The 23,010-nt window shown below is 41.9% G+C and overlaps 1 protein-coding gene across 4 annotated transcripts in view; it reads right to left on the bottom strand.

Annotated features, from left to right (window-relative positions):
- CACNA1G (calcium voltage-gated channel subunit alpha1 G) overlaps positions 1–23,010 on the bottom strand; it is a 384,890-nt gene that overhangs the window by 96,880 nt on the left and 265,000 nt on the right. For all 4 annotated transcript variants that reach the window (XM_082272484.1, XM_082272486.1, XM_082272485.1 and 1 more), the window contains exons 10-13: positions 16,531–16,682; positions 10,153–10,338; positions 7,477–7,591; positions 4,777–4,932 (exon numbers count right to left, since the gene is read on the bottom strand). In XM_082272484.1, the coding sequence (XP_082128610.1) occupies positions 4,777–4,932; positions 7,477–7,591; positions 10,153–10,338; positions 16,531–16,682 (609 nt within the window). The remainder of the gene's footprint in view (positions 1–4,776; positions 4,933–7,476; positions 7,592–10,152; positions 10,339–16,530; positions 16,683–23,010) is intronic.

Here is a 23,010-nt window from a genome sequence, read left to right as displayed (position 1 = left end):
AGCTAAGCCAAACGTTCTGTCACTATAGATATACTGAAGCCCCCCCCCCAGTCTTAAGCTGGCCATACACCATACAATGTGATTGTGCGATCTCCTTTACATCTACTAAAAACTATGTAATAAAATGGGCTGTGTGGTTGGATAGAAACTGATCAGATTGTATAGGTTTGTCCTCATATTACATAGTTTTGGTAAATGTAAATCAGACTGTACAGGGATTGTACAATCAGATTGTAGTGTGTGTATCGCAGTCAAAAAAAGAATCAATGATAAGGGTATTGTAGACTAGTATGAACAGAAGGATCACTTGTCTCCCAATCAGCGACAGAAGATAAGAGGTGGCCCCAGTTTACATCTCTCCACCAAAACCAAACCTCCATGATGTGTTTCCCCCTGCCCACCAAGAGCTATCACTAAGCCCCTTGTGCATGGGGCAAGATGCGCCAGTGGAATGTGATTTAAGCTGAGGCCGCCTCCTATCTACTGTCTACACAGGCTGACTGGGAAATCGGTGATCCTTCTATTCACACTAGTTAATCTTCTGGAGCGGTACAGGGACCCGCCGGCAACCTGTCTTCTAGTAGATCCAGGGAAGCAGTCGACTTTGTCTTGAGTGATGCCACAATCTTTGCTTATCATGTAGCAAAGAGTATGGTAGAGTTATAAACTCTGACTATTTTTTATTGCAGGCTGTGTCTTCCCTGGGGAGATTTTATCCAGACATCCTGTGTGTTCTTAGGGACAGGAAGTGAATAAAATCTGTAGAACTGGAGGGGGGGGGGGGAGAAGAACCTCTGCTGTTATGTTCTTATTGTAGCCTGTGTCCCCACTAAAGCAATTTATTGTAGTGTCAATAGGTAAGGGAGTGAGAAAGAATTTCCCCTTCCCCACAACATTCTGTCTGCAGATTAGCCTTGAGAAAACAGCATATCCTCTAACAGTCAATTACATTTAAACCCAACTTAATATTCAGTTTATCTCAGCTACATACATTCCAGGTGCATCAAAACTAAAGGTGTGCAAAGTCTTACAGTTTTGTTTAGAAAGCAGCCACAGCCTGAGTAGAAAAGCCTGTCCCCTGCCAGCATGCTGCAGAGAAGGACCCTTGTTCTCTGTATAGAGGCAGTGGTTTTAACCACTTAATGACTGCCCACCGCAGATTTACTGCAGCAGGCAGCCGCTCCTGGGCAAACTGACGTAGTACTACGTCGCTCGCTCAGGAGACTCTAGGGGGCGAGCGCGCCGCCGCGCACCCGCCCCCGCTCGTCAGCCGGGGAGCCAGTGCGTGTGACCGTCGGCTCCGATGGCCGCCGGCCACTAGCAATCTCCCGCAGCTGAGAGAGAAGGACAGACGGCTGATGTAAACACAGCCGTCTGTCATTCTCCCGGGAAGTGATCACAGAGGCTATGTGATCCTGCTATATAGGATCGCAAGTCTCTGTGATTACTTCAGAAGTCACGCCCCCCGACACGCCCCTAGGGACACATTTAACCCCTTGATCACCCATACTGTTAACCCCTTCCCTGTCAGTGTCATTTTTACAGTAACAGTGCATATTTTTAGCACTGATTACTGTAGTAATGTCCCTGGTACCCCCAAAAGTGTCAAAAATGTCAGTTAGGGGTCTGATCTGTCCGCCGCAATCTCTCAGTCCCGCAAAAAATCGCAGATCGCCGCCATTAGTAGTAAAAAAAAAAAACAATAAAAATGACATAAACCTTTTCCGTAGTTAGTAAACGCAATAACTTTTGCGCAAACCAATCAAAATACGCTTATTGCGATTTCTTTACCAAAAATATGTAGCAGAAAACAAATTGACCTAAAATGTGAAAAAATTTTGATTTTAACATTTTTTTTTTGAGAATTTCATATAAAAGAATGTGAAAAATATTGTTATTTTTTCAAAATTGTCGCTCTTTTTTTGTTTATAGCGCAAAAAATAAAAATCGCACAGGAGATCAAATACCACCGAAAGAAAGCTCTATTTGTGGGAAAAAAATGACGTCAATTTCGTTTGGGTACAGCATCGCATGACCGCGCAATTGTCCGTTAAAGTCACACAGTGCCGAATCGCAAAATAGGGCCTGGTCATTGAGCAGCCAAATCCTCCGGGGCTAAAGTAGTTAATGACACGCCCTCTAGTGAGTCAGAGCTAAAGCTCAACAAATCAGTCAGGAGTGGGAGCTTTGCAGACGGAAAGGCCATTGCTTCCACACAGAGAGCAAGGGCCCTGCTCTGCAGCATGCTGGCAGGGGGCAGGCTTTTCTAATCAGGTTGTGGCTGTTTTCTAAAGATAACAAAGTGTAAGACACTGCATGTACACAGAGAGTTCAGCTGGCTTTAATAAAAAAAAGGGTTTCTTACATTTGTAGCACCCTCCTAGTTAGGTAGGTGCTAGGTAAATGCATATATGCTCCTTCTGCTTATCAGGGGAGCCTGATCGGTTAGGTTGCCTGTTGCATGTCTCCAGGTGTGATTCACTGGGTCTGAGGGAGTGTCCCCACTGCATCCAATGAGGGAACTTGTTGGCCAGTGGAGGAAACCCAGTCAGTGACACATCAGGTTTTATGGCAGTCCCAGTGGGAGGGCATTCTTGCAATGCATCCTGGGATTGACCATAAATACTGAGGGGACATGTGAATGGGGTCTTTGGCGGGAAGCAGAGTTCCAGGAAGAGGCTGTCTCTACTCCTGTAGTGTGTGAGGAAGGTGGTCTTAGGCGGACGGCCTAGTGAACCGGGTGTGGAGCTGAGCTGCAGAAGATCCAGTGGAGCTGACAGTGGAGCTGCTGGCAGAGTCTCTCGCAAAAAAAACAGTGTCCGTGAGTACCAGGAGATTTGCCTAAGGGTCTACCCAGGAAGGGGGACCACTCCAGTGAAGTCAGGTGATCAAGGAGCTAGCTCACACAGAGAGTGTTACAGTAAAGGGGGTGCCGTATAGAGAACCCTGAAGTATAGGAACAAAGGAGGTACCAGGAAGGGCCCTGAAGAGTGTTCTGCAGTACAGTACAGCTTATCTAAAACAGTTCATTAATTACTTCTTCACTGCTAGTGACAAGGTGAAGCAGCGGCCTTGCCACACTCAGCAATATCTAGTCGCCCCAGCAAATTGTGCATAGTTTATTCAAGTTGGAGTATCCCACTCATTCCCTTCTCCTATCCAAGTTCTCAATAAAAACACAAAAACCAAAACTGTTTCCTGACTGAGCCATAAACACTTTGAAAATGCTGAACTGTCATGTTGTTGCTAAGGGTAACCCAGGGGAACCTGTAACCAGCAGCACCCCAGGGAGTAGTGCTGCACATTGTATCTTGGCTTTTTGGCTAATCCTTTGTACTAAGCAGTGGAGAATAGTATACTGATAAAGGCTATGTTTCAAGCTGTAGTAAACTCTGCTTGGTCATTTTTACCTACATGTAACTATATTAAGGCTATAATAAGGCTTACCTGTAGGTAAAATGAATATCTCTTAAACGTACATCGTTTAGGAGATATTCACTAAGCATTTAGCCAGTGATATCACCGGCGCATGCGCGGGAGTGATGTCCCCAGGATAAAGGCTGGGGGAAGATGTCAGCTGTCTCAGCAATGACAGCGCCCTGCCGGATGGCTTCGTTCTAAGGTAAGTATTTCATAATGTGCTAGTATGCGATGCATACTAGCACATTATACAATTGCCTTACAGGTGTTTTTTTTTTTACCAGCCGCGGTTAACAACCGCTTTCAATATGTTCCCAGAAATTAAGGGGGTGAAGCTTGATTGTGAATATGTTTGGCAATTCCAGTGCTCAATTTGGTGTTGTGACAAACACCACTGACTGGACACCAAGCAAACCATCTGATATTTGACTCATCTTTAAAGTGGAACTGCAATCTCATAATCAACAATAAGTATTTTTAAGCTTTATGCAGGGGCGTAACTACAGGGGTTGCAGGGGTTGCAATCGCAACCGGGCCCCATGCTCCAGGGGGCCTGTGTGGCTCCCTTGTACACCTGGATAGGAGGGGCGGCGGGGGCAGCATGTAGAGAAATCACTGTCCTCCTTTTTCCTTCTGTAGCTGCAGGAGGAAAATGGAGGAGATTGGTTCCTCTGTATGCTGCCCCCCCCCCCACTCCTCCTATCCAGTTCACTTGTATGCTGCTATCTCTGGGCCCCTGCTGCAGGGAATGTGTCACAATAGAGAACCAGGAAGGGGTCAGTAAATATGTAATGGCCCCGCAACGAGAGTAAAGGGCCCCTGGATCAGTGGGAGGAGCCCCAGGCTTGACGGGAAGGGCCCGGGCCAGGGTCCGGGGGGCCCTTCATGGTTTCTTGCATCAGGGCCCTGAAGGTTCTAGTTACGCCTCTGGCTTTATGCTAATAGCATGAGTAAACAGATAGGAAGGTATATTATTTTTAAGTATTTTGACTTTTGTTTTACATTTCTTCAGTTACATCCTAGTTTCTTGCCTAAGCAAATGATGTCATACATCCCAGGAGTCTTCAGGAGAGGGGAAGGGGTTTTATCATCTAAGCACGCCCTCCTGCCTACATGCCTGAGCTAACGGCATATGGATTCCAGGAAATAAATGGTACTTGAATCATCTGCCCTTACTCAAGATGGCCGCAGCTAGAGGGGTGTTTTTCAAAGTGATTTCTCAGCAAAATAAAGCATGGAGACATGATTGGATGGGTGAGTTTGCTTTGAATATGAAAAATAAATTAAAATAGCATTTTTGGTTTGACCATGAGTCAATTCCTTCCTTTATTTCAACCATGCCAAAATAGGGCTTACCTCCGTCTGAAAACCTTCCACGAGGATGGCAACTAGCAGGTTAAACAACACATAATTTCCAAATGTCATTAGTGCGATGAAATACAGGGCCGCCCAAGATGATGTGGAAGCCATTCCATTGTAGAGAACCTTATTCCAGTCTTCTTGGGTTAAAATCTGCATGGAGAGATCACAGAGAATATTCAGATGAATGTGATGTTCAACATTCTGACTGTGCTCCATATACTCCATGAAGGAACACAGGCAGTTTATTATGAGCAGAAAAGAAGGTTATGGCAACATCTTGTCTTTTGCGTCAACTTTCTGACACTGACCAGACATTGACGGTTTCGAAATAATACACAACAAATTAAACACACCTCTCTAAAACTAAAACTTTCCTTTACAGCAGGTTTATTTATCTATCATTTATTTATACAGAATATCTCAATATCAGCCTTTCTCAACTATTTTAGCTCAGATGAAACCTTGAAATAATTAAAAATTATTAAATCCCAGGGAACCCCTGCTAAAACCAACAAATTGGTGGTAAGCGTGTAGGCAAGGAGCAGTCTATTTTCTCCACTGTAGGAGGCACTCAATGGCAGTGGCATTCCAGTTGGAGGGGAAGTCAAGAGGAACTTGGTTCTCTTTGGTTTCCTGGGTCACTGGGGAAGCTATCCGATTGGATGCTGCCACCCCATGTGACTCTGGCAGACATCTTTGGTCAGGCAAAGCCTTATTAAGGCCCTGGCTCCCAGGCTTGGCATGCATTTCACGTGTGGGTATTATAGGGACAGGTCACCCGTCTGACAGGGACAGTGATTAGCAGCAGGGAGAGGTTGCAAACAAGTAGAGAAAGGATAGGGACACACTATCCTACCTGCAAAACTCCCAATTTGGGTACGGACCGGCCAGGCCACATTCGGCTACTCAAGACAGACGCAGTCAGCACATCTGAGACCTGCTCTGCTACACACTGCTATTACATTCTATGAGTGTGCTGTACTCTGAGTGTTTACTGCCCCCATACCACGCTGCACCCCCCCGCCCATCAAAAGAGAAACATGGGTGGTCAATGAAAAGCATGTCTTTTCTACAGTGGTGGTCAGAATGCCATTCTTACAGACAGAGAAAAAGATCAATGGGTTCTTGCAGCTGGTTGTTGGCCCTGGTCCACTATCACATGGGAGGTCAATTAACCACAGCTCAAGGATCCCCTAGCAACTTCCAAAGGACCTTGGTTGAGAATGGCTGCTCTTTATATTTCACCTACATTTTCAGAAGCTCTTGTAACGGCTGCCAATCCCCCCCTCCCCCTTGCTCAGCCAGCCACAGCCACAGGAGAAGACACACACAGGCAGCAGCCTTCCCCCTCCCTCTCCTCCTCTTGCTACTTTGCTAGGATAGTGGTGCATGTGTAGCTTGGCCCGCTGATGCCCGCTCCTGATCAGCTATGGATAGGGCCAATCAAAGAGGACCATGGGACATGTAGCCCCGAAGACAGGCGGCCCTATGGTGATTCCCTAAGGGAAAACTATAGTTCCAGCATGCAGAGCAGGGGGAGGGGGTGTGGGATTGAGGAGGAGAAAACGAGGCTTCCTGGGAGCCAGGGAGAAGGGACCACAAGGCAGAGGTCCTCCAGATGCTGGAGAAGGGGGATCTTCTTCCTGGATGGCTTTCAAGGGGGACAGCACAGCAGGGCGGTGTGACAGTTCTTCCACCAGCAGCTCTATGGTCGGATGCAGACCCACCACCACAAGCATCCTATCCGCTGTGTGGGTACCTGTACAGATATTGCTGGGTTCTTCGGTCACAAGGTCGCTAATCGGGCATCCTTCAAGAACTTGCTCCAGGACATCCTTTCCTTTGGGACTTGGTGTTGCCGGAATTGGTGAACAGGTGGGAGCCTACCTTGAGGATACACCTAAAGAGAAACTGCATGCAGACACCTTTATCTTATCCGTTCATCAGAGCCTTCACACGGGACTAAGTAAAGTACGCAGTAATATTTGTGTACTAGGTGTGCCAGAGGGGCTAAGACTGTCCTTGGAGTTGAAAGGCAGAACCTAGAACCTAAAATTCTCAAGGGGCTCCTTCGGGGGTGGCACTACACTAGGAAAGCTGTTAACAGGCAAATCTGTTGACCTACCCAGACTAATTAATTTTCATCCACCCTGCTTTAAACTCATTGGAGGTCACTACTATGTCCAGACTTGTCTTCAAAGCTAACAGTGATGGTATACAGGAGAGATGGGAGAACATCAAGGTCATGAAAGTTTAATGCTGAAGCCCAAAGACAAAATGATAATTTAAATATATTCCTCAATACCTGCAAAAGGAATTAAATCCACTTAGTGCGCATCAAATTTCTTTGTACACCCAAATGTTACACACAAAGGTGGGTGGATGCCCCCACAACTTGCAAGTGGATAGGAACAGTCAGGAATTATCTAGCTGTTTAGGTATCCAAGACATAAAAGAAGCACCATGGTGACTCCACCTTCCAGGCTTTACATATTTCTGACCCTACAATATACTTAAAACATGCATACACAGTTTAATAAATACATTGAGGTGCACAAAAACAACATTTTACACTCCCTTTTGTATGCACCAATTTTCACCCTGACTTGAGAAGCACTAATCACAGAGGAGCTCATTAGGAAGATGCTGTGCATATGGACCAATAATTGAATGTTGGTATTTGGATTACAATACCTGGAAAACGGTGACTGTAGCCCATAGAAGGGAGTCAAAGTTCTTCCTATCAGGGAGGGTGTCTCCATCTCTTTCAGATGCAAATTTGCAGCCGAAAAGGTGCATGCCTAAAATACTGAGAAACATGAGATATAGAGGTCAATTATAAGAATAAAAATGTATGCAACAAGTACAGAACCTACTGTGGAAATATTTTAGCGTGGGACGGTATGTGTTTCTAAGTATATATATAGGTTGTAATCAGAGGAGTAACTAGAACCTTCAGGGCCCCGATGCAAGAAACCATGAAGGACTCCCCTGACCCTTGGCCCTGGCCCTTTTCCCCAAGCCCATGCCACCTTTGGGACCATGGTATTTCCGCCACTGGTGTCAGTAGTATTTATTTTTTTACCATTTTATTTTATTATTTTTACAATATTTTTTATTTTATTTTTTTACATTTTTTTTTAGGAGCCCTTAAGCCCCCCTGGGTTTAGGGCACACGGCCCTAAATCTCCATCTCTGCAACCTTAGCAGCACAGAATGAATGTATAGGAATAGCTCTCTACAGAGCTTCCAATTCATTCACAAACTGAAGCATAGTAAACACAGTTTACTGACAGAGTCAGTGATTTGTGCATATTTACCCGCCCCTTCCCCGCTATCCCTACTGGCACATACCCCGTAGGCAGCCAGCAGAAGAGGGGAGGAGGGAACCCGGCAAAGCTGTGGGGAATAAGTGGGGGGGGGGGGGCAGCAAGAGGCTGAATAGGAGGGGTGGTGGGATATGAAAGAACCAATGCTCTCCATTTTTCTCCTGCTGAATGCCTGTGGGAAGGAGAAGAGGAAAACAGGCATTCTGCGGCTGCAGGATGATAATGGAGGGCATCGGATCTTCTATATGTTGCCGCTCTTCCTTTCCAGGTGTACAGGGGGCCACACAAGCCCCCTGAAGCATGGGACCAGGTTGCAATTGTGACCCCTGTGACCTCTGTAGCTACGCCCCAGTTGTAAACCTGTTTTAGGGTGCTTCCCTGTAGATACAGTGAGTGAGCATTATCACTCTAGGACAGCAAGTGAGTTACTGGCTCGATCACCAGGTGAAAATAAGGGAAAAAAATTAATGTAATTACCACATTTATGGACTAGTAAGCTGCAATATATTAAATTTTTGTTCTTGGGTTCAGATACGCTTTCATCTTTATTTCTCATTTTTAAACCAATCTGTATCATTAATTGGAAATCGAAAACAATCATCATATTTTTTCCATAAAATATTTTTTTTACTTTTTTTACACTTTTTGCATCTCAGCACCACTGATCTTCTGCAGCCTATTTCAGCCACTTCCTGTCTATATGCACTCGCTCCAGATTTGCATGCACATCGTTGCTCAGGACCAGCTTTTTGAAGTGACAATGTTGGACCATGCCTGTGCAATGTGTGTTGGCATGGCCATTTGTAGCCCACACCAGGGACACATGTGACAGGATGACAACACAATAGCATGTCTGGAAGACCAATTGTCACCTCATAGGAAGTGGCTAAACGAGGCTCATAAGGTTTTTTGGTTTAATGAAAGAAGATTTTAAAAGATTAAAAAATTTGAATATACATTTAAGCTGGGTTCACATTGCAGCAGGAAGCGATTCGCAGCAGGGGTCCAGTGTGTCCCTGTTCACCATTTCAGGTCCGGTTTCAGCCCGAATTGTTGGCTGAATTTGGACCTGAAATGGATCAGAAGACGCACAGGACTCCTGTGCAATTCGCCCCGGAGCTGGGTTCACGCTGCAGCACGGAGCGATTCGCAGCAGGGGTCTGGTGCGTCCCTGTTCACCGTTTCAGGTCCGATTTCAGCTTGGATTTTTGGCTGAATTTTGACATGAAACAGATCAGAAGACACACAGGACTCCTGTGAAATTCGCCCCGGAGCTGGGTTCACACTGCAGCACGGAGCGATTCGCAGCAGGGGTCCAGTGCGTCCCTGTTCACCATTTCAGGTCCGATTTCAGCCTGAATTTTTGGCTGAATTTGGACCTGAAATGGATCAGAAGACGCACAGGACTCCTGTGCAATTCGCCCCGGAGCTGGGTTCACACTGCAGCACGGAGCGATTCACAGCAGGGGTCTGGTTCGTCCCTGTTCACCAATTAAGGTCCGATTTCAGCCTGAATTTTTGGCTGAATTTGGACCTGAAATGGATCAGAAGACGCACAGGACTCCTGTGCAATTCGCCCCGGAGCTGGGTTCACGCTGCAGCACGGAGCGATTCGCAGCAGGGGTCTGGTGCGTCCCTGTTCACTGTTTCAGGTCCGATTTCAGCTTGGATTTTTGGCTGAATTTTGACATGAAACAGATCAGAAGACGCACAGGACTCCTGTGAAATTTGCACCATAGCCGCTCCGGAGATATGAGAACCGAATCCATGGAGAGCAGGTCACAATCTCTTGACATACGAATTAGATGCGGGGAAACCCACATCCAATTCGTAATAGTGTGAACCCAGCCTCAAATGTTAATGTTATCAGATTTTAGTGATTTCATTTTGGACTATTTTAACTCCATAATTTTGAACTGCATCGAGTGGAAGAACATTTCTTTGGTGGATTTCTCTGCCCAATTTCCATTTTTTCCATTTTTAAAATCTATCTCCTAGAACTACTCTTATGCATGAATATATTGTATTATTGAGTTCCTACCTGAAGATGAAAATGAAGAGCATCAACAACATACAAAAAGTGGCCACGTTGTCCATCGTTTTCATCAGGACCACTAACTGGCGCTGCAGAGCTGGCATGAACCGCACCAATTTTAGAACCCTCATGAGCCGGAATGTCCGTAGGACAGACAGACCACCTCCTTGCTGTCCGATAATCTCCCACACACTAAAAGAGCAAAACATAGGTTGGTTAACCCCTTGACTGAAAGAAAAAGAACACAGAATAAATCATACCTAGATGTATCTAAAGAGTTCTGGATCCTTACACATTACTGGCTGAAGTATCTGTCACTCATTTCTCAGCTGTAGATAAAAGTCTTCAAAGGCAAAGCCTCCCAATTTCCTCATTGGGCCCCAAGTGCAGGTTTAATCAGCAATATACTAGATATAAACTGTGTAGGAGAAGTGAAATTACGAACCCCAGGTTCATAGTGGGACACAGAGATCTTGAAGTCATTTTACAGAACTATTTCAGATACATAAAACCAAAATGGTGTAGAGGCTATGTTGAGGTTTGGTTAAAGCTTGAGTTGGCTTTAATAATAGGTTTAGGAGTTGGGTTAGGGTAAATTAATAAATTCATGCAAAATTTTTGGAAATAAAAAATGTGTTTTTAGTTGTAATAACCCAGGTTTCTCCTGGCTTTCATGAGTAAAAAAATGTTTTGTCAGATATTTCTCATCAAAGAGAGTCCCATTGACTTACTCTCCCAGTAACAGAAAGGGGATGGCCATCACCCCAACAGGGACATCATTTTACTTTAAAGCCCCGTACACACGCGTCGAAAATTGGCAGGGAATTTTTGTCCGACGACCAATCTGCTGATTTTCGGCTTGTTAGTATGATGCTTCCGAAAACCAACTCCGACTTTTCGGCCGAAAAAAATCTGTTGTGCAGACTATAAAATTTTTGTTGGCCGTCAACATAATGGCCGATTTTCGTGCAGTCAGTACAGATTTCGACAGGGAAAAATCTGATGAGCAAGTCTGGGCATGCTCAGTGAAGAAAGAACACAAAGAAAGCAAACCAACACATGACATCACTTCTGAAGTAGATTTTTGTTGGGCGAGAAGATTCATGTGCAGTCTAGGCACATTCCAACCAACAAAACACAACTCTGGACAAAAGACGGACGATCGGTCGGCCGATAATCGTTGCGTGTGTACGGGGCTTAACTCTGCAACAATTTTGGTAAACTGACTCCTTCAATAGGTTGTATCCAGCAAATATTCAACAGAAGCATGAAATCTTACTCCGCGGAAGCGAATGCAAAACATTAGAACCATCAACTCTTCCAGCATACAGTATCTAACAGTCTTATGCCTAGTACACATGATAAGATTATCGGAGGATGATCGTCTGTTTTTTTTTTTTTTTTGCATACTAATATCATATTGAAAATAAAGAGTTTACTAAAGTTACAAAAATTCTCCTACGACAGAATGAAAATTCAGGAAGTGATGTAATGTTTTGTAGTGTATTTGTATCGTATCGTATTTTCGAACGACAACTGTACTGATTACACAAAAATTATATGATCTGGTATTGTACGAGAAAAATTTTCATGCTTGACCGATCGGATAATATCTAATGAACTGTCGTGTGCTTGACCGATCGGATAATATCTGATGAACTGTCGTGAACGGCTCCCGAAATGAATCACATGATCGCTTTGAAAGCAGCATTTTTCGTATGATTTTCTGATCATGTGTACAGACCTTTAGGCAAGAGACATGACCAACCTGGTGGGAATGGGATGGGAAACTGAACTTTTCAAAGTCTTAGTGCTACATGTCAAGTCCCAATTAGTGATGAGTAAAAATTGAGCGTTTTCCCTTCCTCAAAATATTTATGGAATTCAAGAGATTCCATCTAAATTTGGGCATTTTGGTGAAATGCATTAAAGTCAATGAGGGTAGACAAAATTCATTGCTTTTTGGTGTATTTTAAGGGTGACGCAATGGGCTGTAAAATGGCTCCTAGAGTTATGGAAGAATGAGGGTAGACAAAATTAATTGCTTTTTGGTGTATTTTAAGGGTGACGCAATGGGCTGTAAAATGGCTCCTAGAGTTATGTAAGCTCCTTACAACTATCCTTGTCCTGTTCTTGTGCCCAAAAAACAGCACCTTATTATTTTACTTTTTTTCACAAAAAAAGTAAAAAAAAAATGTGCAAATAACAAAAAAAAGACACAAATTGCAAAAAAAACACGAATACAAAGAACACTAAATAACATAACCTAAGCTAGCCTTTAATTCACCTCAAAATCCACACCCTCTAAATAAAGAAGCTGAAGATATATTTTTTATTTTTTTAAGCTAATTTCGTCTAAGCAGTTTAATGAACTAGACCCCTATTCTCTATGTGGTTAGGCCAAGTATTTTTCTTTGAGAGAAGTCTAAATATTTCAATGTAATATAAATATAGTCAAATATAAATTGCAGTGGCTGTGGGAAGCTAACAAAGCAGTACTGTAATTTTATACATATGAAGATCCAGCCTGACGTGTTGCACCATGATGATACAATCATCTGAACAGGTTCAGAAGAATTTAAGATGTATAGCATGAAATTAAGGAACATTTCATTCTTTGGATTTGTTCCTGGACAGTTATTTGGATTACAAGGTTAAAATAACCTGAATTTTCCAATATCTTAACAAAAGGACTGCAGTGAATAGAAAAACAAAAATGCAGCTGGGATACACAGAACTCACTATTATCCGATTACCGGTATTTCTCAAGAATAAATATGTATATGATTGGAAGAAAAAGTAATCTCTTGAAACAAAGCTTTCTAAATCTATATTTGATCAGTTTATGTAAATAATCTTATCGATTAGTGTTTATTCATTATAGCGGACCCAAGCTCATTTAATCTATTGTATACAAACTTTCTAAACAAAGGGCCAGTTTACTGTGCTTTAGACTTTAGGAGGGCCAGTGGGAGTAAATAATTACCTGATGTTAGTGTGAGTAAACAATGTCCTATTTTCAATATAAGGGGAAATATTAGTGCACCATCATTGGTATCAGTGGGAGGAATAGTGCCCCATCATTGATATCAGTGGGAGGAATAGTTCCCCATTCTTGATATCAGTGGGAGGAATAGTGCCCCATAACTGGTATAAGTGGAAAGAATAGTGCCCCATCACTGGCATCAGTGGAAGGTATAGTGCCCCATCATTGGTATCAGTGGGAGGAATAGTGCCCCATTATTGGAAGCTTTGAGAAGCATAGTGTCCCTATCATTGGTATCAGTGGAAGGAATAGTGCCCTATCATTGGTAACAGTGAGAGGAATAGTTCCCCATTATTGGTATCAGTGGAAGGAATAGTGCCCCATCAATTGTATCAGTGGGAGGAATAGTGCCCCATCATTGGTATCAGTGGGAGGAACAGTGCCCCATTATTAATATCGGTGGGAGGAATAGTGCCGTTTCATGGGTATAAGTGAGAGGAATAGTGCCCCATTATTGGTATCAAAGGGAGGAATAGTGCCCCATCATTGATATCAGTAGGAGGAATAGTGCCCCATTATTGGTATCAGTGGGAGGAATAGTGCCCCCTCATTGGTATCAGTGGGAGGAATAGTGCCCCATTATTGTTATCAGTGGGAGAAATAGTGCCCCAGTATTGGTGTCAATAAGGCATACCCTAAAATATATGCATTTTTTCTTGAATTTCTCTTGAAAAATAGCAGCGTATTTCCTGTACATTTAGCCTTATAGCTGTATATTTGCAGTGGGAGATTGCCTAAAGTATTGCAGCCCCTGGAGAGGAAGCTGCATCAGAGGACCTGCAGTGCAATCATCTCCCTACTTCTGCTTCATCTATTCTGTGGATCTGAGCTTCCTCCAATTCTCCTGCTGCTTCTTGAATATAAGTATTCTGATCACAAGTCTTTCGGAAAGAGGCTGTTCTGGCATGATGTGATGCAAAGTCACTTCCTCTGCCATGATGACTGCTACCAAATAGAGACGCAGTGGAGAACAAGGAATGGTAAGTCAGTATTGAGGAAAAGATCAGCTGCAGGGAGACCACAGGCAATACTGGTAACCAGTCCTTTGCCCTCTCCCCTTTTTTTTTTTTTAGCAAGGCTTTTACAATTCAGGTGCTCCTCAAAAACCTTGTTATAGGTTACAGCCTGGTAATAAATTCATAAATTAGGGAAGCCTTTTTCAACCAGGGTGCCTTCTGCGTTCTTTGGGGGTGCCTTGGAGAAATGCCTAAAAATTGCCTCAAGTTTCCCCAAAACAACATCAACATATCAGGTGGATCAAGCCTGCCTTTTTTGTTACACAAAGCCACAGGTTTTAATTGCGCAGCGTTACAACCCTGGGCACTGTGCAGGCCAGCTGATGGCATACTAACAACTGATGATGTCATAGATTGACACTGGGCACCTGAAAATGTTCTTTTTTGCCCCTCTCCATCAGGTCACATTAGCTGAATGAGAGAGAAAAGAAATGGTAGACTACTAGTCAGTGAAAAGGTGTATTTGCTTTATAAAAATAAAATCACCTCCAATGTTGGGTGTCCTACGTGTGTTGATACTAGGGATCGACCGATTATCGGCAAAGCCGATGCACTTTCCCCGATATATCGGAATCGGCCCCTGAGGTTACCGATATGCAGCTAGAGGCATCGCCTCGGTACCGGCGTCCATAGCCGACGGTCAGCTGTCTTGTAATGACAACCGAGGCGGCTGAGAAGTCATTACATGGAGCGGGAAGGGACGTCCCCCCCCTCCCGCGGCCTTCCACGGTTCGCCCGGGTCTCCCGTCCCACCGGGAGACCTGGGCAACCAGCCTGCATGGCCACCGAAGAGGACACCTGATCAAAGCCGCATTCGGCTCTGATTGGGTCTCCATGTAAAAACCCGGAAGTGATGTCATGACATCACTTCCGGGTACTCGGCTCCAAATTCAAATAAATGACAGCATTCAAAACAGCCAAACTTGGCGTTTTTAATGCTTTAAAGAGCAGAGGAGGGGTTGGGGTTTTTTAGACCCCCAGATCCCTCCACAAAAGTACCTGTCAAAAAAAAAAAATAATATATATATATATATATATATATATATATATAAATATATATTTATATATATTTTTTAATGTTTGAAAATACCGGCCAATATTGGCCGATACCGATATGCGATGACCAAAATATCGGTATCGGTAATAAAAAAACGATATCGGTCGATCACTAGTTGATACCACTGCATTATGTAAAACTATTAGTTTAGTTTTTTATATTTTAGAATGGGGTGCCTTGACAATGTGCATCGTTTTAAAGGGTGTCCTGACTGAAGAAAGACTGAAAAGCACTTCATTGGGGCACTGATGCATGCTCATAAATGCACTTTCAGCTTCCTGATCAGTAGTATTGCTCAGTTCATCACCATTGCTCTCTTTTAGTGAAAGTCAATGGGTAGAAATAATAGAAGTGATTTTAGCACAATTTCAATACAAATTTATTCATTTCGCTGTCTGCAAAATTTTGTTGAATCTGAAAATCTCAGTTTCGCTAATTGAACTGCTGAAATTTGCAGGAAAAAAATATACTCTTTGTTTATAGGCTGATTTTCGGGTTGTTTAAAGGCTTTGTTTTTTGGGTGTGTATTTAGGATAGTTTATTTCCATGTTTTTGTCTTTAATTTTTTTTGTGTAGTTGCTAGTTATTTATATAAAATTGCTTTTTTTTTTGGGCTTAATTTTCTGTACTCATAGTGAATGTAAATCTCAGACATGAAATATGAACAAAGCATATCCCTCTATAGTGTGTACTTGGCTCAATTAAGAGCACTACGTGTCATTTCTGTCTGCTGCTTCATTCCTCTGCTATCAGCTTGAATCACTTTTGACGTTTTCCTGACACCAAGAGAACAATGGTGATGGGGGAGGGATCTCCAGCTGATTGACAGCCTCAGCTCTGTTCCTGTGTGCCATGTGTAGGGGGGGGGGGGTGGTTTCGCCTCTTCCCTCCAATCAGCTCTCAGAGCTCTCCTCTGCAGAGTGTTACTTCAACTCTCCACGCCATTTTTTCTGACAGCTCAGACAAGCTTTATACATTCTGGACATCGAATGGATGTAAAGAAGAGAAGACTGCAGATAAACAGGTACAACTTATGTAGAAGGATTTGTTTCATCTTTGTGTATCACCTGAGGCCAGTCATTTAAAGGAGCTTTCGTGACTTTTATGAGCTATTTAATAATTTTACTACCACCGATGTATGTAGTACATTGGTGGCAGAAGGTAATATCAGGCATCTTGTGGTGTCTGCTCTTAGGCAGGACTTTTACTTTTTAACATATAAAATACAGTAAAGTACAGTAAAATACAGTCAGCTTCAAACCTACCTAATAATGACGATGATACCATCAAATATATTGTAAGGGTTCTTGATGTACCCAAATGGGCCATAAACCAAAAGTTTTAAAATCATTTCCAGGGCAAATAAACTTGTGAATACTATATTACTGATCTCCAGAGCATTGGTCAATTCTTCAGGCTGTGGAAAAAGAATAAAATATTTTTTTATTCGGATAGTGAAAGTGACCCTGATAAAATAGCGAAAAGTCTAAAGCAACATAACATTTACTCATGGACCCTGACGAAGTACAAGTAATTCACAAACGTGGTTGAGTTTTCTTTTTTGTTTTTATTCTACCATATTTTTATTATACTTGAAGTGTTACTAAACCCAGGACCCTGCATTCACAATATTTGGTTTCCCACAGTACACAGAACATTGAAATGCAATTATTTTAGTAAATATAAACTGCTAAATAAGTTTTCTCATCAGCAGTATATAGCAGTCTTGTGACTTCTATCAGTGTCTGGCTAAAGCTTGTAGGAAGAGTTTTCATACTGCAATGGCTGTCCTATGAGGCTGAAGGACCCCTGACCCTCTATCTGGACAGTGCTGATTGGCCCTGTGCTGATCACATGCACCTTCCCAAAAAAAAACTCTCTAGCAATACACACCAAACTGAGCATGTGCAGAGTGCCTTCTAGGGCTCTGTACTATCAGGAGATGGATTGGGGACTGTGGAAGAAGGGGAGGATCAGAGAAGACAGGAAAACAGCCAACACATTTCGGAAGAAGGTTATATTCTTTCTAATTTATTCTATTCCATTGTTTTTTTCAATTTTATTCGATTCAGTTTGAGTTTTTTCTACTTGAAATTCAAATTTTAGAAGATGGTTATATTCTTTCTATTTTATTCTTTTTTAATTCTATTCTATTCCTTTATTTTCTATTCTATCTTATTTTGTTCTTTTGTTTTTTATTCTATTTTGTTCTGTTTTACTCTATTTTTTTTTTCTATTTGTTTATTTTCTATTCTATTCCTTTATTTTCTATTCTTTTCTATTCTATTAGATTTTCTTTTATTCTATTTCTTTATTTTCTATTCTTTTTAATTTTTTTTTTAAATTTGAATTAGATTTGAAAACTATTCAAATTCGATTTGGAAACTATTGGAATTCTTTTAGAAAACGATTAGAATTACATTTTTGTCTGAAATTTTGTTTTGTTTTTCCGGATTCATTTAAATTCGCCACTATTATCATTCGGAAATTCGGACAATCTGTATGGCTAAATTTGCATGACACAGACATTGCATGTGATTTGCAGAGCAGTGCGGTGAGAATCACATGCGATGTCTGGCATCGCTACAGTGTGAACCGGCCCTAAAGCCTGAGTGAACAACGACCCCTTGCAGTCTAGTTTTGCCCATAACACTCCACAAAAACTGCCCTTCTAAAACTCAAAAACAACTTAACTGCTAAAACCAATTGCCACTTCTCAGTACTCTTACTACCTTTCTGCTGCCCTTGATACTTTTCCTCCATCTGCAGGGGTCCACCAAGGCTCCATCTTCAAAGCCCTTTAGTCTCCTTGCTCATCATTAACTTACTAACTGACATATCAGTATGGGTGTCACACCACCTCCTAAAATGTATTATTTCAAAAACTGAGCTCATAATATTTTTTTCCCCCCATGCTCCTCCAAGAGATATTTCCATTAAGATTATTAGCACAACTCTCCTTCCCTCCCCTCTTTCCAGGGTGCTTGGTGTAATCCTGGACTCCAACCTCTCCTTCCAGCCCCAAACTTATTCACTGTCTGTTTTGCCTAATAAAACAGTGTTTTTATCCACTACTACTACACTCACAATAATACAAGATAGGCACAAGTTTATAAATGGTAAAACAATTGATTCAATTTATTATAAAGATAGTTCTAACATGCAATGATTAGTTATAGAATCAATAGATATAGCTAAGAATTAGCATCAATACATCACCGGATATTGTAGCATCACCCGTTGCCTCTACAATTGGGGGACTCCAGCAATCAGCAAGAGGAACACTGGGATAATCGACTCAAGACACGTCTGCCGCGTCTTCAGAAAAGTCCAGATTTTCCCCAGAGAATCCCCTTTGTTTATACTATAATTCTGTCAATTCATTCTTGCAACGCATGCGTGATAAATATTTGCTGTGTAAGCAGCATGTATGGATATGCGCAGTCCATAGATCCGGCGCACGGACGGCTCATGCGGACATGCGCAATAACTTGTTTTTAATGACTGCTCGTCTCATTCCCACAAGACTGCTCATCTCATTCCCACAAGACTGCTCATCTCATTCCCACAAGTCATATTTTGATAACAGCTGGTTCTCAACCTTCAGCTCTATTTGTCTGAACTGAAATAACCCTTGCTCATATGAAAATGGCATCCATTATTTGCTGAAGACTCAGTTACTGTTAACTATTCACTCTCTCTGATACAGCCGTATCACATACGTATCACACTGTTCAAATCTTGCTGCCTAACTTTTTCAAAATGAGACCCTTCTTAAACAAGAACACCACCAAGCTACTTATTCACTGCCTTGGTATCTCTCACCTGGACAACTATACCTCCCTCCTTGTTGGCCTATCTCTACTCAGGCTATCCCCCTTTAGTCTATCCTGATTGCTGCTGGTGGAATCCTTACCAACCAATCGGTTTCATCCCTCTCTGCCAATCCCTCCGCTGGTTGCCGATCACCCAAAGAATAAAATTCAAAATTGTAACAACTTACAAAGCCATCTGCAACTCTGCCCAGCTTGCTACATCACCAACCTTGTCTCAAAATATTAACCAAACCGTCCTCTTCGCTGCTCCCACGACCTCCTAAACTCTAACTCCCTTGTCTCCTCCTCCCATGCTCACCTCCTGAACTTCTCCAGAGCTTCTCCAAATTTCTGAAGCTCCTTACTGCAAATCTGTCCAGCTATCTCCTACTCTGTCCACCTTTAGGTTAACCCTGAAAATGCATCTCTTCAGGCAAACCTATCTACCCTCTACCTAACCAAATTTTATTATATTAAATTATGTATATGACATCATATTGTCTCTAGACCCTGTTTTATGTCTACTGGGCTATAACACGGATCATAATTAGATAGTGGCTATTATAGGATCTCTTTTTAAAGCACGTAAGCTGATATCTTCTCCCCGGAATCTCACCCAATCCTCCTACCTCTGGGGACTGGATTTGGGAAATTGATAAATATGTAATGTTTGGAAAATGCACCTATGTTTAAGGTAATGTCTTTTGGAAATTTGAGAGGATGTGGCAACGATGAAATGGGGGGCTGTCAAAGATCCATATACCATCTGCTCTGGCTTTTTTTTTTTTTTATATATTTTTGTGTTCCTGAATCATTTTGTAAATCTATGAATATTTCTAAATATTTTTACCTGTGAATTTCTTGGGTTTTGTGTTAGATGCATTAATGTTCATATTGTTTGGAATAGCCATTTGACTTTGAGGTGTGTATTTTTTTTTCTTTTTTTTTTTTTCTCTCTCTTTTTGGTTGTTTATATTGGTGCTTCTTTGTTAAAAAACATCAAAAATAAAATCTGATTAAAAAAAAAAAAGAACAATGGAATTTCAGTCTCTCCAACAACATTTTCCCACACTGTTACTTCCTTTTGTGGTGTATATGACACCATATTGTCTCTAGACCCCGTTTTGTGTCTACTGGGCTATGCAGATCCCAATAACATGGATCATAATTAGATAGTGGCTATTATAAGATCTCTTTTTAAAGCACGTAAGCTGATATCTTCTCCCCGGGATCTCACCCAATCCTACCTCTGGGGACTGGATTTGGGAAATGGATAAATATGTAATGTTTGAAAAATACACCTATCTTTAACGTAATGTCTGTTGGAAATTTGAAAGGATGTGGCAACGATGGAAGGGGAGGGAGGTGGGGGTGGTTGCTATCAAAGATCTATATACTGCTCTGTTTTTTTTTTATATATTTTTGTATTCCTGAAATAATGAATTTTGTGAATCTATGAATATTTCTAAATATTTTTACCTGTGATTTTCTTGGGAAAATCTAGAGGATATTGTATTAAATGCATTGATGTTTATATTGTTTGGAATAGCCATTTGACTTTGGGTTGTATAATTTTTTTATTTTTTCTCTCTCTCTTTTTGTTTGTTTGGTTGGGGTGGGGGGGGGGGGCTGTCAAAGATTCATATACCATCTGCTCTGTTTTTTTTTTTTTTTCATATATATTTTTTTATTCCTGAAATAATGAATTTTGTAAATCTATGAATATTTCTAAATGTTTTTACCTGCACATTTCCTGGGAAAATCTAGATGATATTGTATTAAATGCACTGATGTTCATATTGTTTGGAATAGCCATTTGACTTTGGGTTGTATAATTTTTTATTTATTTTCTCTCTCTTTTTGGTTGTTTTTTTATTGGTGCTTATTTGTTAAAAAACTTCAAAAATAAAATCTGATTAAAAAAGAAAAAAAAAGAAAAAAAAAAGCAATGGAATTTCAGTCTCTCCAACAACATTTCCCAAACTGTTACTTCCTTTTGTATCACTTGCCCTTAATTTTAGAATGTAAACTTCCATGAGCGGGACCCTTCAATCCCTCCTGTCTTGAATTGGATTGTAACTGTGCTGTCGCCCTTTATTTTGCAAAGAACTTTGCAAGCTATTGGCACTATTTAAATCCTTAACAAACAATGAACAATATCTGTTGTTTCCAGTTAAAGGAAACCTGTCATCAAGATGTATAGTATGTGTGAATGTATTATATATTATTGAAGTGTTCAATTATACTTAAGTTAATACATTCGGTTTATAGTATAAGCAGCTGTCTTTGTTTATATTAGTGCTGGGTACTGCAGAGCATTAAATGGGATTAATGAATGTGAAACTACAAAAGGATTCAATGTCAATATACTTATTAATGAAACTCGGTACAATGGACTAATTTAGAGTCCATGGCACAACATATATTAAGTTCATCTGTCCTGATGTGTAACATATTTGCTGATTTGCTTTTTATTTAATAATGTCTTTTAAAGGGGAAAGCCATCCAGCACACTAATTTTAATACATAAAAACTTTGTTACGTTCAAAAATGTTTAAACTTTTGTGTAGTCAGTCTTTCGATCCAGCCATCACTGCCAGTGTATCTAGGTTGGTGACTAGGGTTGCACCGATACCGGTATTGCTGCCAATATTAAGCATTTGCACGAGTATCGGTGCTTGTGCAAATGCACCGATACCTGAAACTGATACCTCAAGGCTTGGTTCTTTCATCTGTCAGCGGGATTAGGCGCTGACAACTGAAATGTAAAGAGAAGAATGCCGGCAATTATCGGTTAAAGCGGAGTTTCACCCAAAAGTGGAACTTCCGATAATTTGCTTCCCGACCCCCTCCGGTGCCACATTTGTTTTTGACAGGTACCTTTCCTCACTGTCCCTCAGAAGTTTGGCCCCCACCGTTGAGCCAATCCGAATGTGCGGCGCACTTCGCGCATGCGCAGAAGGGACCCGTCCATGAAGCCGCAATGCTTCACTGCCGGGTTCTCTCACCGGCTATGGCAGCGGCAGTCTTCTCCTTCCCTCTGCCAGCTGTCACCTCTGCCCCCATGTCTTTCCAGCTCCTCCACCCCCACCAGCCTCCATCCCTTCCAACATTGTCCTCAATTCCTAAAGCCTACTCATATACACTGCTGCAAATGAAAAACTGGCTGACATACATTCCCTTAATATGTCCACAGCCACCAATACATAGCCCAGCCCTCATACCCTATCCTCTACACCCCAATTTAACACTTCAGAGGTCCTTTCTGGCCATCCAGCAATCTCCCAATGACCCTCCCATCCCCTCCTCTCCCCCCAGTGATCACAGCCTTTTCCAGCCCTTCCATCACACAACCAATATCCCACCCCACCCTCAACTACCCTGCCCTCAACCCTTACTCCTTCCCCCTCTCACCCTGCCCTAAACTCAGAATCACCCAACTCCCTAACTCCCTCTCTCCACCCTCCAATCCACCCCTCTACCTACACTTCCTAGGAAATAGGTATCGTTATTTGGTATCAGCGAGTACTTAAAAAAAAGTATCAATACTCGTACTCTGTGTTAAAAAAATGGTAGCGGTGAATCCCTATTGGTGAACTTGTTTTTCTTCACAGCTGCTTAACAATACTGCTTGGTCACTAATCTGCCCAGTGACTGGACATCAAGTAAGCATTTCTCGACAGATTAAATTAAATGAAGTTAAAGATGTTCTTTCTGATATATTTTCCTGTTAGAAGACAATAGGTGCTACGTTCTCAGCACTGTGCCTGACTGGCTTGTAGTGGCTACTCATGTGTGAGAGATACCATAAGAACCACTAAGCCATTTCTGCTGCTTACTCTAGTTGACCTATCCAACCATCATCATGCAAAATATACATATTTATAAACAATGGATGGAAGGGAGTTCCAATACATTTAGTGATGGCAT

This window comes from Pelophylax lessonae, assembly GCF_965119305.1.
Source record: "Pelophylax lessonae genome assembly, chromosome: 11".
NCBI lineage: Eukaryota > Metazoa > Chordata > Amphibia > Anura > Ranidae > Pelophylax > Pelophylax lessonae.
The sequence above is the reverse complement of the archived record's forward strand: the minus strand, read 5'-3'. Positions and strand labels throughout refer to the sequence as shown.